This window comes from Thunnus maccoyii, chromosome 18, assembly GCF_910596095.1.
Source record: "Thunnus maccoyii chromosome 18, fThuMac1.1, whole genome shotgun sequence".
NCBI lineage: Eukaryota > Metazoa > Chordata > Actinopteri > Scombriformes > Scombridae > Thunnus > Thunnus maccoyii.
Window position 1 is genome coordinate 11627832 of NC_056550.1, and position 14441 is coordinate 11642272.

At 40.3% G+C, this 14441-nt stretch overlaps 1 protein-coding gene across 1 annotated transcript; it reads left to right on the top strand.

Annotated features, from left to right (window-relative positions):
* Nucleotides 1–1821: 1821 nt before the first annotated feature.
* pold1 (polymerase (DNA directed), delta 1, catalytic subunit) lies at nt 1822–13981 on the top strand. Its single transcript, XM_042391923.1, has 27 exons — nt 1822–1979; nt 2981–3169; nt 3776–3889; nt 4083–4223; nt 4452–4577; nt 4751–4919; nt 5559–5673; nt 5806–5935; nt 6083–6249; nt 6357–6461; nt 6606–6746; nt 6888–6998; nt 7164–7355; nt 7443–7531; nt 7620–7736; nt 8254–8367; nt 8610–8757; nt 10768–10863; nt 11063–11200; nt 11427–11602; nt 11789–11941; nt 12055–12157; nt 12278–12410; nt 12823–12936; nt 13107–13159; nt 13512–13609; nt 13716–13981. Exons 2-27 carry the CDS (start codon nt 2983–2985, stop codon nt 13801–13803), a joined length of 3318 nt encoding a protein of 1105 aa, XP_042247857.1. The 5' UTR covers nt 1822–1979; nt 2981–2982; the 3' UTR covers nt 13804–13981.
* The last annotated feature ends 460 nt before the right edge of the window (nt 13982–14441 follow it).

A 14441-nucleotide genomic window follows, 5' to 3' on the forward strand; every position in this document is an offset into this window, starting at 1 on the left:
TATCCCCCTAACCACCCCAACCACTATACGCCCTTGATCAGCCTGACCACATGGGCCACATGGTCTGAGTCTATATTGGTAAAGCTGCTGAAAATAAATGAGTGGCCTGTGGTCCCCCTGTTTTCAGCAAAGATCTATGCTTCTGAGGTGTCACTGTGCCTTGCACTGACCTCCTGCCATCTTCAAAATGTGTTGTTCTGCAGCATTGTGTGACCTCTGACCTCCTTGTATGTATGTGTGTTTGTGTTTATGTATGTCAGGAGGGGATGACAGAAAGTACAGACATCTTTAAGGGATGAGTAAAAACAGACACACAGTGGAGTGCACTGATTTACATGAAAAGATTACATGGTCATCACTCACATAAGGCATCAGCATACCTGTGTTTTCCTTTATGATGCCTTGATTTACAGAAATAGTTGAGTTCAAAGTGAAAAAACATGACATCAGATCGTGATAGGTTCGCTTTAACAGTTCACATGCCAACTCTGAGCTGGTTTCCAGTGCTATGCACCACACTACTGGAAGGAACTGCAAAACAAAGTGAAATTGGAGATATGCATTCCTCCTCTGAGGGACTTTAAAGTTTTCCTTGCCAATATTTTGTTTTGAATGAGATCTTGATCTTGATAAGTAAAGCTCAGCTATCTAACATTATGACTTACCTATATAGGCATCAGTATGATGGACATATGCAAATGAGTTCATTATTACCCAAAGCAAACATACATAACGCCTTTTAGTGTTATGTAGTCTGTGCAACATGTGAATCATTGCTGCCCTCCCCACTTCCGTACTTATTGCATTTATACTCCACAGCCTGTTATCAGATAATGATTTCAAATATCAGATTACAAAGCTCAAGTAGATCAAATATCAGATAGCATGTAAATAATGTCTTTTAAAGGGACAGAAAGTATAGCAGGCAGGGATAAACTTTTTAACATTTGAGCACATTTACAGTACAAATAGGGGAACATAATTATGACATTGTCAACAATCATAAGGAGTATTGAAGGCAGACCTGAATCGTATTATTTTATTTTATGTGTTAAGATATTTGCCTCCTTCTTGTTTGTGTGAAGGCTGTCATGTTTATGCCTGTGGTACAATACAAATATAAAAAATGTTTCGTTTGAGCAATTAGAATCAATCATTGTTTACAAAACTTCCGGGTAGAGAACCCCTGCGTCACGTACAAGCAATTTAATGTCGCGGAGCAAAAATAAATGTCAGTTTAAGCAAGTAAACAAGTAAACAAAGAAGGAAGCGTAGTATAAGTAAGTATAAGCAGTAAGTAGTAAAAGTAAATAAGCATAAGTCCGTGTAAAGCAGTGGTAGGGCTGCTTATCACTGCTTTACAAAGTCAGCCACCTGTTAGTCTGACCGGCGGCGAGATGTCGCTGTTGGGTAGATTTGGTTTATCTATTTAACTATATATGTTTACAGTAACGGCTGACAATGGCAACAGAAATGAACAATATCACATATCTCTGCAATTCAAATCAACTGCCTGTTGTCTATCCGGAAGTGACAGTTGTTATTAGCGCGACATCACGGTGATTTGGTCTATTGTTATTATTAAATACAGTTAATAATATGCCTGCTTCTGTTCTTGAGCCCTATTTCCCTCCCTCGCTGCTGCGCTCTTCTGACGTCATTTTGCCGGGTACACACGGTTTTTATTAACGTACAAGGTATAGCCAAGCCGCGTTAAACTTCCTCCTCACGACACACGCTCTTACCACTGAGTCTCCGCCATGTCAGTGACGTCATTGTCCATTCCTTGGCTAACTGGCCTAGTAACAAAACGGAAATTTTTCCGCGGGTTCTGCGGTGAAAGTTCACAAATTGAAGAAGAGTGGCGGGAGCAGTTGTCAACTGGGGTCTGCAGCGAAGAAGTAACGTTGATTTCTAACTTTGTTGGAAAAGCACCAGCCATTCACAGTTGTCCTGACAGGTTTCATACCTACGTTTAGGTAAGATAAGCGTTGGCGCTGACACTTGTTCTGTTGTTTATACTCGCGGATGCTAGCTCGCTGCTTTAGCTTGTTACAAAAGCAAGCAGCTGCGCTAGTTAAAAACAAAAGATAACTCGGCATTAACTGTGCAGTAGGGATACTGGGGTTGATATATATACCACGTTTTAGAGAAAATATGAATGTGAAAGCGCAGCATGAACACGTTATGTTACCTACGTCAATCTGAAATATCATTGAGAATACACAACACAGTTACAGGACTTGGCAGTTGTGATGCTAAAAGTGTGTAGTCTATGTTGAGAGAAGTTAGAAGGGGTGCAGCGACAGCCATACTAGATTCATAAAGAAGCTAATGAAGCAGGATGTGCAGTATTGAAATCAGGTGTCTTGTCTTTATATTCATGCCAGTCTACTTTTGACTTGTGTCCAGGCTACTTTTTTTTTCTCATGCTGTTTTGATACACCTTATCTTTTTATTGCACGTTATTTCCCATCCTCATTGACATAGCAAACACGTCGTGCTTGTCATTTAAAAAGTGCCATACAATACTACAATATTCGTTTTATAAGTAATGACAGCACTGTACGCACTTCACCTAATATTCTACAGTATGCATACCCTATCCTACACATTTCCTGAGCTTATACTCTAGCTGCCACAAATGCAGACAGTGCAAAGAATAGTGGCATAAGTAAAGGCAAATTAAATGTTTATTAATTATTCTGTCTGAGCTTTCATATGTATAATAATATCTTAGTTTTCTGATAAAATGCTGGCTTTCATTGCAGGTGGTATTACGCTCCTAAAGTGGTACTGTAGAAAAATGTTGGTAGTTTCGCCTAAATATGAATATATGTGTTAACTACTATCATTAAGGACTAATTGCTACACTATTGTAAGTGCCTCTTTTCCTGAATTAAACATTGTCTTTCTCTCTAATCTTCTTCTTTAAAGTGCTTTGTTCCACTAAGTTTTCTTTTGATTGACTGAATTGTAGGCATGGATTTTAAAAGACGCAATGGTGGCCCCTTCAATGGTGGTGCGTCCCAGGCCAAACGGGGTAGGACGGCTACTGAATGGGAGGACAGTCCATCGCAGTTTGAAGAGGAATTGCTCATGTTTGACGAAGCAGAGATGGAGGCAGAGGAGATGGAGGGGCAGGCAGGGCATGATGTTATTCCTGTCGGTAAGTTGTTGAGAGAAAAGCGCAGTGCAGTTGCAACCATGAATTTTTGTAGTATCATAGGCTGGTCATTCTTTTATTGGTTTTTCTACAACATTACATTCAATGTTGTCATATATGTCAGTGGCCAAAAAAAGTTTTACACCATCTCCATAACTGGAAAATCACATGATGAGCTGAAATTGTAGACTCTCATAGCAGCCACCCAATATGAAGTCTCTTTATGTCACACGCTTATCATTTTTAGTTGAACAAAGACAGCTACATACACTATTCTGCAGAACCTATCTTTGTGTAGAATAACGGTCATGTTTGTTTTACAGCCTGATTTTCTCTTTTGTTAGGTAAGTAATTTGTATGGCTGCTGGCTCTAACAAATCAGTTTGAATGGTGAAATGGGTAATCTAGTCATGCCATGAGTAAATAAAGCATGCTTTGCTTTGTGATTCATGCAAACGCCTGCAGCTGTGGAACTAGTTAACCTTCATCCCAGGAAGTTACTCTTACTGTGTTGGTTCAACTTCTGACAAACAGTTCTTAGCTGTACCTATTGTCATGATAAATGATGCACTTTCATTTAATTTCTGTCTTACCTCTTTGTTCTGTCAGGGGACCTCTTCTCAGCAGACCTTAACCCTCGATGGCGGCGGCCTCATGCCCCCCCGCTGGAATCATCTTCTGATACTTTGGTGTTTCAGCAGATTGATCTCGACCATTATTTAGGTAACTGCAAAACAGACTAATTTTATTTCCCCTTAAGCCACTTCTCTGGCTTTCTTTAAATGGCCTAATCTCACAGTTATCTTGGGTTCTTTGACTCAAATAAGAGCCTTGGACTTGCCCACCTGCTCAAGTGCTGTTGCTATACATGAAAAGAAATGGCATCTAAGTTAGTTTTCCCCTTTGTGTTCTGCAGGGCTGAGTGTGGCTGGCATGCCTGGCCAGTCACAGGGAAAAGTCCCGATCATTCGGATGTTTGGGGTGACAGACAGTGGCAATAGTGTGTGCTGTCATGTTCACGGTTTCGCACCTTACTTCTATGTGCCTGCACCAAGTGGTGAGTCATTTTTTGGTCACACATGATAGAATATGTGAGTACGCATTGTATTTAGATGACTCATTTACACATTTAGCTTTTATTCAGTTACAATTGAAACATCTTCTTAGTAGAACACATTTCTGTCTATTGAGTGCCACTTTTCTGAATGATTTTACTTTAAAAATCATGTCATTAAATCTTTTTGAATTTAAACAAATTTTCCCTCTTTCTGCTTTCTGTGAAAAGGGTTCAAACCTGATTACCTGGGTGAATTTAAAAGAGAGTTGAACAGTGTTGTGTTGAAGGACATGCGCTCCAATAAAGACAACATCTCTGTCACTGTGTTGGCTGTGGAGATCACCCGCAAAGAGAGTGAGTACACGTGATGTGCAAATACTGGTGAGCATTTGTTGTTCGTTAAACATATGTGTGTGAAAGTGTTCTCACCAGTATGTTCTTTGGTCTAATTACTGTGAATCTGATGAGGATGAGCCTAGTTAGAAAAAACATTTGAATACAAACTTCTTATTTTCTTCTCCCTGCAGATATGTATGGTTACCATGGGAAACGTATTCTGGATTTCTTGCGGATAACCATGGCGATGCCTCGTCTCATTGCCCCTGCAAAGAGACTGCTGGAGCAGGGCTTCAAGTTTGGACATTTCCCCCTCCAGGGTTACCAATCCTTTGAGGCCAACATAGATTTTGAAATCAGGTGTGTGTGTGTGTGTGTGTGTGTGTGTGTGTGTGTGTGTGTGTGTGTGTGTGTGTGTGTGTGTGTGTGTGTGTTAAAAATGGATAAAGTGATTCAATAACTTGACAGTCAAAGGGAAGGAATAGACTTAAAATTAATCTCAAAATATATTTTGAATGTTTTTTGCTCAAAAAACAAAACAGTTAAGAGACCTCATTAAGTCAACCATTAGATTACACACAATGCTTTCTAGGTCTGTGTAAACAGACAAATGATTGTTGACTTAACACACTGATACTTAATGAGTGGCTTAATTCAGCCTGTGGTGTATGTACCTCAGAGTTTTATCGAGATGTATTTATTTATTACTTAACTTCAACATGGTGTTTGCACTGATTGTGTTGTGTTAGATCAAACAGGGTTTTGAGTAATTTTATAGCCATATTCTTGTGTTATTATATATTAAGTTGTTTTCTTACATATATATGCAGGAGATCATTGGAATCTCACTAAAATGCATGTCCAGGTTATGAAGAATTTGGGAAAACTCACTTGTAGATAGAGTTTTTATTTCGTAATTAATGATTTTCTTACAAAATACTTACTAATACAATACTTAAGTTGTATTTTTCAGTTTCATGAGCCTCTCTGTTTCGTCAGGTTTATGGTGGACTGTGATGTGGTGGGATGCTGCTGGATTGAACTTCCCAAAGGCAAATACAGAGTACGTGAAGAGAAGAGCACGGGAGACACGGATTCTCAGTACCCGGGCAAGGTGGGTCTAGTTTATGTCTTACATGTTGCACAACACAATGTCATTGTTGTGGGTCCAACATGGGTCATACAAACAATATATTGTCAGGCTATCAACAGTGGTGTTAATGAACTTCTTTTCTTTATACTTCAGGTGTCCTTGTGTCAGTATGAGATTGATGTAGGATGGACAGATTTGATAAGTCACCCAGCAGAGGGAGACTGGCAGAGGATCGCACCGCTCAGGGTCCTCAGCTTTGACATCGAGTGTGCAGGAAGAAAAGGTCTGTCTTTTTCTTTCTCTGTGACATTATTATCATACAGCAAGCAAACTATCTCCCTTAACAGATTTCTTAACACATAAACGAAGCCTGATCATGCAAAGTTTTTTTTTTTTTTTCTTGTGCGTTAACTATTTCCTCTCTTTCCAGGAATCTTCCCAGAAGCAGACAAAGACCCTGTGATTCAGATTGCGTCTATGGTGCAGCGACAGGGTGAGACAGAGCCCTTCATTCGCACGGTGTTCACGCTCCAGTCCTGCGCCAGCATCGTGGGCAGTCAGATATTGTGCTTCACACAAGAGAGTCGGCTACTGCAGGTATACAAGTTGGCTTCAGGAAGGCACTGAAAAACATACCTATTTTGTAATGTTCTATTGTTCATCCTTCACATCCTTGTTTGTTTGTTTTACGTCTCTGTGAGCAGAGCTGGGCGGAGTTTTTGAGGACAGTGGACCCAGACATCATAACTGGATACAACATCCAAAACTTTGACTTTCCCTACTTGATCAACAGGGCTGCTGCTTTAAAGGTTAGATGGAGCCACATTCACCTACTGCTTCCATGCACATATATACTAATGCACTGCCTTGGGACAAATGTATTTGTCGTAGAAATACTTCAGATCTCCCTTTTCTCCCACTTTACTCAATAATATATGTTCTTTTGTGTTCAGGTGAATCTGTTTCCCTACTTGGGCCGAGTGCGAACCACCAAGTCAGTCTTGCGAGACCTAAACTTTCAGAGCAAGCAGATGGGCCGCAGAGAGAACAAGGTCATCAACATGGAGGGCCGTGTTCAGTTTGATCTGCTGCAGGTCAGCACTTACTGAAATCACTAAATTATGATTTGACAATAGTTACATCACACTGCAAGTTAGTGCATGTTACATTGCTTGGATAAGAATGTTTTCAGTAAAAGATACACTGAGTATAATCTGACTTTGTGTGTCTGTTAGGTTCTCCTCAGGGACTACAAACTGCGCTCGTACACGCTGAACGCTGTGAGTTTCCACTTCCTGCAAGAACAGAAGGAGGATGTGCAACACTCCATCATCACTGATCTGCAGGTAAAGCACAAACCAGTGACTGTCTTGCATCTTGAAGAGAGAGCTGGTTACCTTTTTACATTTCATTTACATTTTAAAAAAATAAAAAGATGTAAACCTTGAAAAACATTGTTGTTGCTGTTTTTTTTTTTTTCTTCCTGTCCTTCCCCCTTTTCCCCATCTCAGAATGGCAACGAACAGACACGCCGTCGTTTGGCGGTGTACTGCCTGAAAGACGCCTATCTCCCGCTGCGTCTGCTGCAGAAGCTGATGTGTGTGATCAACTACATGGAGATGGCCAGAGTGACCGGTGTGCCTCTCACCTACCTGCTCTCAAGAGGACAACAGATCAAAGTTGTCTCTCAGCTGCTGCGACAGGTAACAAACACAGGCAAACACAAATGAATCAGTTACTGCATGTGTGCATACATATGTATGGAAACTAAGTGATGTATGTGTGTTCAGGCCATGAAACAGGACCTGGTCATGCCTGTTGTAAAGACAGAAGGAGGAGAAGATTACACTGGAGCAACTGTCATTGAGCCAGAGAAAGGGTATGTGTGTGTGTGACTCCTGGTGATGATGGTTTAGTAGATGCAAGCTTCTCATATACCTTTACATCACCACCTCCTTCTCTTATAGGTATTACAGCCTTCCCATTGCCACCCTGGATTTCTCCTCCTTGTATCCGTCCATCATGATGGCTCACAATCTGTGCTACACCACCCTGCTGCAGAAAGGCTCAGCGGAGAAACTAGGGTAAAAAAAATTTTTTTTTCATTATGTCAAAATCCATAAACAAATGGCTTTTGTTTCATGTCAGGCTGTGATTCCCTACTTGTACAGTGGGAGTTGACAGTCAAAAAACCTGTGAGTCATGAAAGTTATGAAGTTAAAAATGGCGAATAACGGCTTTAGTTTCCCTCAACTTCGACTTCTTGTAGTTGAAATGTGTTTTATAAAAGGAGCTGCTGACTTCATGCCACTTGCATCATGAGTCTCATGAGCTGAATGTGGTTTGCCATATATGTTAAGCCAGCCTACAGACTTATTCTGATTAACTGATTATTTAGGAAACTGACAGGATAAAAAATAAAAATAAGCAACACATTTTTTTACCTGAAACATTGAAATGCATCGACACAACTTCAGCTAGTTTAATTCATTGTTTCTTAATTGATTCATTCTTTGTAATAACCATTTAAACACGTACAATGTGCTTATGTTTAGTATTATAAATGGAGGACTAATAATTGAAGGGATTGTGTGTCTTTAGTCTGTCATCAGAGGATTTCATCAAGACTCCGACTGGTGATCAGTTTGTGAAGAGCTCTGTGAGGAAAGGACTTCTACCTGAGATCCTGGAGAACCTGCTGTCTGCCAGAAAGAGGTTTGAATTGGTTCAATAAACCTTAGAATTCAAATTGTGAACACCTATCCTCTAATTCACAAATAGTGTTTGACCTGTTTCCTCTTGTTGTAACAATTTTCAGATTTACGCTGGAAAAAACTATTTAGAATTATATTTCAATACCTTACAGATGACATACAACAGGTGAAGGTGCTCTTGGTGCGCCCATAAATCAACCTGATGTGGCGTCTTTCTCAGATTGTCCCACTGTCTGTCCACAGGGCCAAGGCTGAGCTGAAGAAGGAAACTGACCCTTTCAAGAAGCAGGTGCTGGACGGCCGACAACTGGCCCTCAAAATCAGCGCAAACTCTGTCTATGGCTTCACGGGGGCCCAGGTGGGCAAGCTGCCCTGCCTAGAGATCTCCCAGGTAAGCTCTTTATTCTGGGTGTTAAAAACTTTGGAATCATTGTGCAGACTAGATACAAGTGACTGCAAAATGTGTGATATTGCAAGCTTTCCACATGTCATATATCATGATTTACATACTGCAATTACTGTGAAGAACAATGTTTTACTGTGGCCATATTTACAGTATGTTTACAATATCAGTGTCATGGTCTTCAAATGTAGCCAATTTATCAAGATTTTTAAAAATAATAAATAATGTTTTTTGTTTTTATTCATTTTATTTTTTTAACAAAACCTGATTACACACCTGAAGGGCTTGAACTGTAAACATGTATAAAATGTTTACAGTTCAGGCTCTACATCACAATTTTAAAGGAGGTTGTCCTCACTTGACTTAACGTCACTTTTCCCACTGCGCTGCACAGATGTGAAATCAGAACACAAGTGGTAACCAACAAAGATGTAGAACAAAGATAACTGTTGAAATTGAACCCGCAAAACAGGTGGAAGAATTGTAAAAATGAGCTATGACCTCTTATCTGTAAAGAGCAGCCTCCAATAAACAAAGCTGACAAGATGTCAAAGCTAGAGACTTGTTCTCTACAGATTTTACACAGCTGTCAGTAGCTATGTTTACATGGATACTAATATTCCGCTAATAATTTGAATAATAGCTCAATCAGAATAAAAATGCCTCATGTAGCCACCTCAATCTGAAGAGACTGCCCGATCCAGCCTGATCAGAAGGAATTTTCAATTGGGCAGAGAGGGGTGGTGTAAACCTTTGATAATCTGTTCAATAGGAAAATATTAGTACCTACTAATAACCATGTGTACATGTAATCTGACAGTTTCTCTTTGGTTGGAATAAATGTATTCTTTCTGTGCATGTTTGGCCCACATGGGTGTGAGTGAGGAAGAGAGAGAATGAGGTTAGCAGCTGTGAACATATGGGTTCACAATGACGACAATGGGTTAGCCTAACCTGACCAGTTCACTTAAGGTGGACCAGCTATTCTCACTCATTCTATTCTTTTCTCTCTCATCACTTTTGTGCATGTCACACAGCTGTTCTGATTAAATGCAGCGATGCATGTGTTAGATTACATCACATGTAAACAGTTGACCCGAAATCTTCAATCGGGATGATTTCATTCAGAATGGGGACAAAAAAAAGTGTGCATGTAACAGCAGCTATTGAAAGACTTGTTTGGATCAGATCAAGTTTTCAAACCTTTTAGAGTCGCACCATATTTTAACAGTCTAGATAATGAGACAGACATTTGGAGGATAAATAGGAGTCCTCCATGGATGGACTCTGTTAGCACGATGGAGCTGAAGTTAGTTACTTGAACAATAGCTATGAGGGCAGCAGTTACAGATGCTTTTAAAACTGGGGAAAACTGTTTGTAATGCTACTAGAATAGAAATTTAACAATCCATTACGTTTTGGGTGACTAATTATCAAAGAAGACAAACACTGCTATAGAAAAAAAATTGGTTGCCCTACTGAACATCCTTATCATCCAGCATCAGGTATGATCAGATAAGATGACCGTTGCTGTGTCTGAACACTTCCTGCTGACCTAAAAACTGCTTTCAGTATCAGTTGTAGTTTGAATGTCGTACCACATGTACATGCAAACAAGCATGTTGCTTGATGTTTGCATCTAACAGAATTTGGACACAGCATCTTACAGCTGCAGCAACACTGGAACTGACAAATAAAAAATGTATTTAAAAGTAGACTTTAGCGTCTGAGCTCTTCTTGCTGACTACAACCGACTGTGATTCTTACAGTCAGTTTTGTGTGAGGTTGACTTGCTTAGTTACACAACAATCTCACAGTGTTGAGCTGCTGCTGAGCTATTTGCAGGTTTAGTGGTCAAATACGTCACTCAGTGGCCAATATGTTGCGCAGTCACTGAAACTCACAATGTGTGATGTGGATGTTAATGATTTTACTCCACATCATAGATAATTTTAGTGTTTTTAACGTGTTTAAAATCTTTTGTCTTTTCTCCTGTAGAGTGTCACTGGTTTTGGAAGACAGATGATTGAGCAAACCAAACAGTTGGTGGAGTCAAAGTACACCATTTCCAACGGTTACCAGGCTGATGCCAAGGTGAGGAACACATGGAGCTGCCCTCCACCAATACTGACCCAAACTATTCTCTTTTTCCCCTTTTTTGGTCATTATATCAGCTTTATTTATTTATATCAATAAAATACTTAGTCATTTGAGTTTTGAGCTGACCAATGGTTCACCTTTGTGTGTATGTTCTTGTTAAAATGACATTTTCATTTTTATTTATATTTTAAAGGTAATTTATGGGGACACAGACTCCGTCATGGTTAAGCTTGGTGTGGCCACAGTGAGGGAGTCCATGGATATCGGGAAGGAGGCAGCCGAGTGGGTGTCGTCCCATTTCACACCACCCATCAAACTGGAGTTTGAGAAGGTACCATTTCATTATAAGAGGTGTTACACAAATCAGTCTAATGTAAATCAAACTAAACTGAGAGGGAAAGAGACGTGCAGCAGAGACAGACCTTGTCTTCTGGCCAAAAAATGTCTGAGAATCAAGCGACAGTGTCAGACTGCAGTGAGGCAGGGTTTTAGATCACAGGAGAGTTGGAGCTTCGTCTCTCTCAGCTAACGAGAGCTCTTTTTCGTTAATTCCACAGGTGTACTACCCGTACCTGCTGATCAACAAGAAGCGCTACGCAGGCCTGTATTTCTCCTCCAACGCAGACACACACGACAAGATGGACTGTAAAGGCATCGAGACTGTCCGAAGAGACAACTGCCCTCTGGTGGCTAACCTTATTAACACCTGTCTGCAGAGAATCCTCATAGACAGGTACACACACACACACACACACACACACACACACACACACACACACACACACACACACACACACACACACACACACACAAACTGCAGTTCTAAATGTGGTATTCAGATGCTGAACCCACTTTGTGGTGGATGTTGGGTTGAATTTCAACTATGAAGGTAATCACAGCTGATGTGATGTGTCTTTAGGGATCCTCAGGGTGCTGTGGCTCATGCCAAGGAAGTGATATCCGACCTGCTGTGTAACCGTATCGACATCAGCCAGCTGGTCATCACCAAGGAGCTGACGCGTACCGCCCAGGAGTACGCCGGCAAACAGGCGCACGTGGAGCTGGCCGAGAGGTCTGATTAACCAGAGTGATCGGACACTGATCAATAATTGCTCAGAGGGAAATATATATCCAGTATGTGTGCGATATGGGTGAGCTGACCTCTTTCATATTGATATTTTCCAGGATGAGGAAGAGAGATGCAGGCAGCGCCCCCAACCTGGGAGACAGAGTTCCGTATGTCATCATTAAGGCCGCGAAGGGAGCAGCAGCTTACATGAAGTCAGAGGTTTGTAGAGCCGTCTTTGATTGTCTGTTCATGTTTGTGTCATTTGTTTATTCCCCCTTTACATGTCATACATATAAAATCCTGATGAGATGTGGTTGGCCTCTTTTTCTGTTGCTTCAGGACCCTATCTATGTGCTGGAGAACAACATTCCCATCGACACACAGTACTACCTGGAACAGCAGCTGTCCAAGCCCCTGCTGAGAATATTTGAGCCCATCCTGGGAGAGAGCAAGGCAGAGAGCATCCTGCTCAGTGAGTCTACTCGCATCATAGTCTTGTAACAGTATTGCATAAAAAAAAGTAATGATACCAAGCATTTGCTGTGTTCTGCTTTTTTCCATTTCCTGACCATGAAATATTTTTTTAGGAGTTTTACAACTTTAAGATGTCACTTTTGAGGCTGTGAACTTGTGATGGGCATTTGTCATTTGTCAGTTAAACTAATAATTGAACAATCTATAGAATGATCATCAAATTAATCAGCATCTGCAGCCTCACACTTATCTTTCTGTGTATCTACGCTGCCTATTAAAGTATTAAGGCTGCACGATTTAGCCAAGACATGTTATAGGTGTGCTGGTTAAGTAAATTACACAATACTCATCATGTTTTACCATCTGGCTTTACATCTCAGCTTTGATGTTGATTTTCTGGTGTGTTTCAGAGGGAGACCACACTCGCTGTAAGACCGTGTTGACGTCGAAGGTCGGGGGCCTCATGGCATTTGCTCAGAAGAGGAGCACCTGTATCGGCTGCAAAGCTGTGCTGAAGACAGACGGTGTGTGTGTTCAGTATTTTATTTTTTTTCTAGGTGGCACTTTTTGAAAAAATGGAATGTTTTTCTTTTGGAATTTTTAATTTAGGATCAGTCTATACTTATTTTTGTATGTATCGTGGTACATTTAAGAGCTTTATACAGTATGTGTAACATCTAACATGTCATTGCAGCGGCTGTGTGCGATTTCTGTAAGAAGAAGGAGTCGGAACTTTACCAAAAAGAGGTGGGCAACAAGCCAGACGACTCAGTATTTTAACATGTTTTCTTCTCTAACAGTTTAACATAAATTGTTCAAATAAATGTGATATTACATTTATTTAAGTACGTTGATTTAACACAACAGAATGTCTATTTTAATATCAAATCAAATTTAGTATTATTTCTTGATAACTGACTTGCTGGCTGCTATAGACCAGTTAGCTGGTTAAATTGTAACTTTGTTTCAGTAAAGCACAATTAATTTTTCATCAGATTGTTTTGTTTCTAGAAGAATTTACTGGATAATATATGAGGGAAAAGTCACTTTTGTCCTGTCATTACCAACGAGTTGTTAACACTCAGGTTGTAAATTTCAGATCTTTCACCTAAACACTCTGGAGGAGCGTTTCTCTCGCCTGTGGACTCAGTGTCAGCGTTGTCAAGGCTCCCTCCATGAGGATGTGCTCTGTACCAGGTACATAAACGGCACATATTTATTATAACTGTGTGTTTACTGCTGAGTTATGGCCGAGCCCACATGGTTACGTCCGGTAACGCTGTCCCTCCTCACTCCTCTGCAGCCGAGACTGTCCCATCTTCTACATGAGGAAGAAGGTACAGAAAGATTTGGATGATCAGAGCAAGCTGGTGTCTCGTTTTGGATGGTGAGAGAGGCGCACACACTCATTCCCAAACTGCCTCATTTCATATCACCACAGACTCTTATCCAATCACTGTGTGTTTTGGTGGTCAAAATGCATATATATCACTATTTCTATGTTTTCTAATGTGAAAAAACTGACATTAAGTAGTGTTTTTTTGTAAAATAAAATGAAAAAGCAATCTATTCCTTTTGGGCTGTTGAGTATGATCACTGCTTATCGAATTATTGGAAAAATCATCAGTGACAAACTTTGCATACATGCTCTTTTGCACGTATGCAAATGTTGCGTGAATATATTTTTTCTACTTTCACTGTGGCAGTTGTGGCAGACGTGAGCGTGTGAATTGCGCAATTTAGGGTATTCTTGAGAGATCTGACAGGCTGTGATAGAGAACTTGAGAAGGTATACTTAAACTGGGTTTGACCAAGAAAGGGATTTCTACAAAACTATTTTCTGACTTCAAATTTATTGATATATTTGAGTGAAAATGTAATTTTATAAAAGGGATCCAACTTACAATAGAAGACAGATTTCCCTTTTTATGAAAACCCCATTGACAAAACCATGATGCTGAACCACGCTGCTGTCATCGAGTTTACACACTGTAAACAGGTTTATAGTGCATGATCCAATGTTAACTGT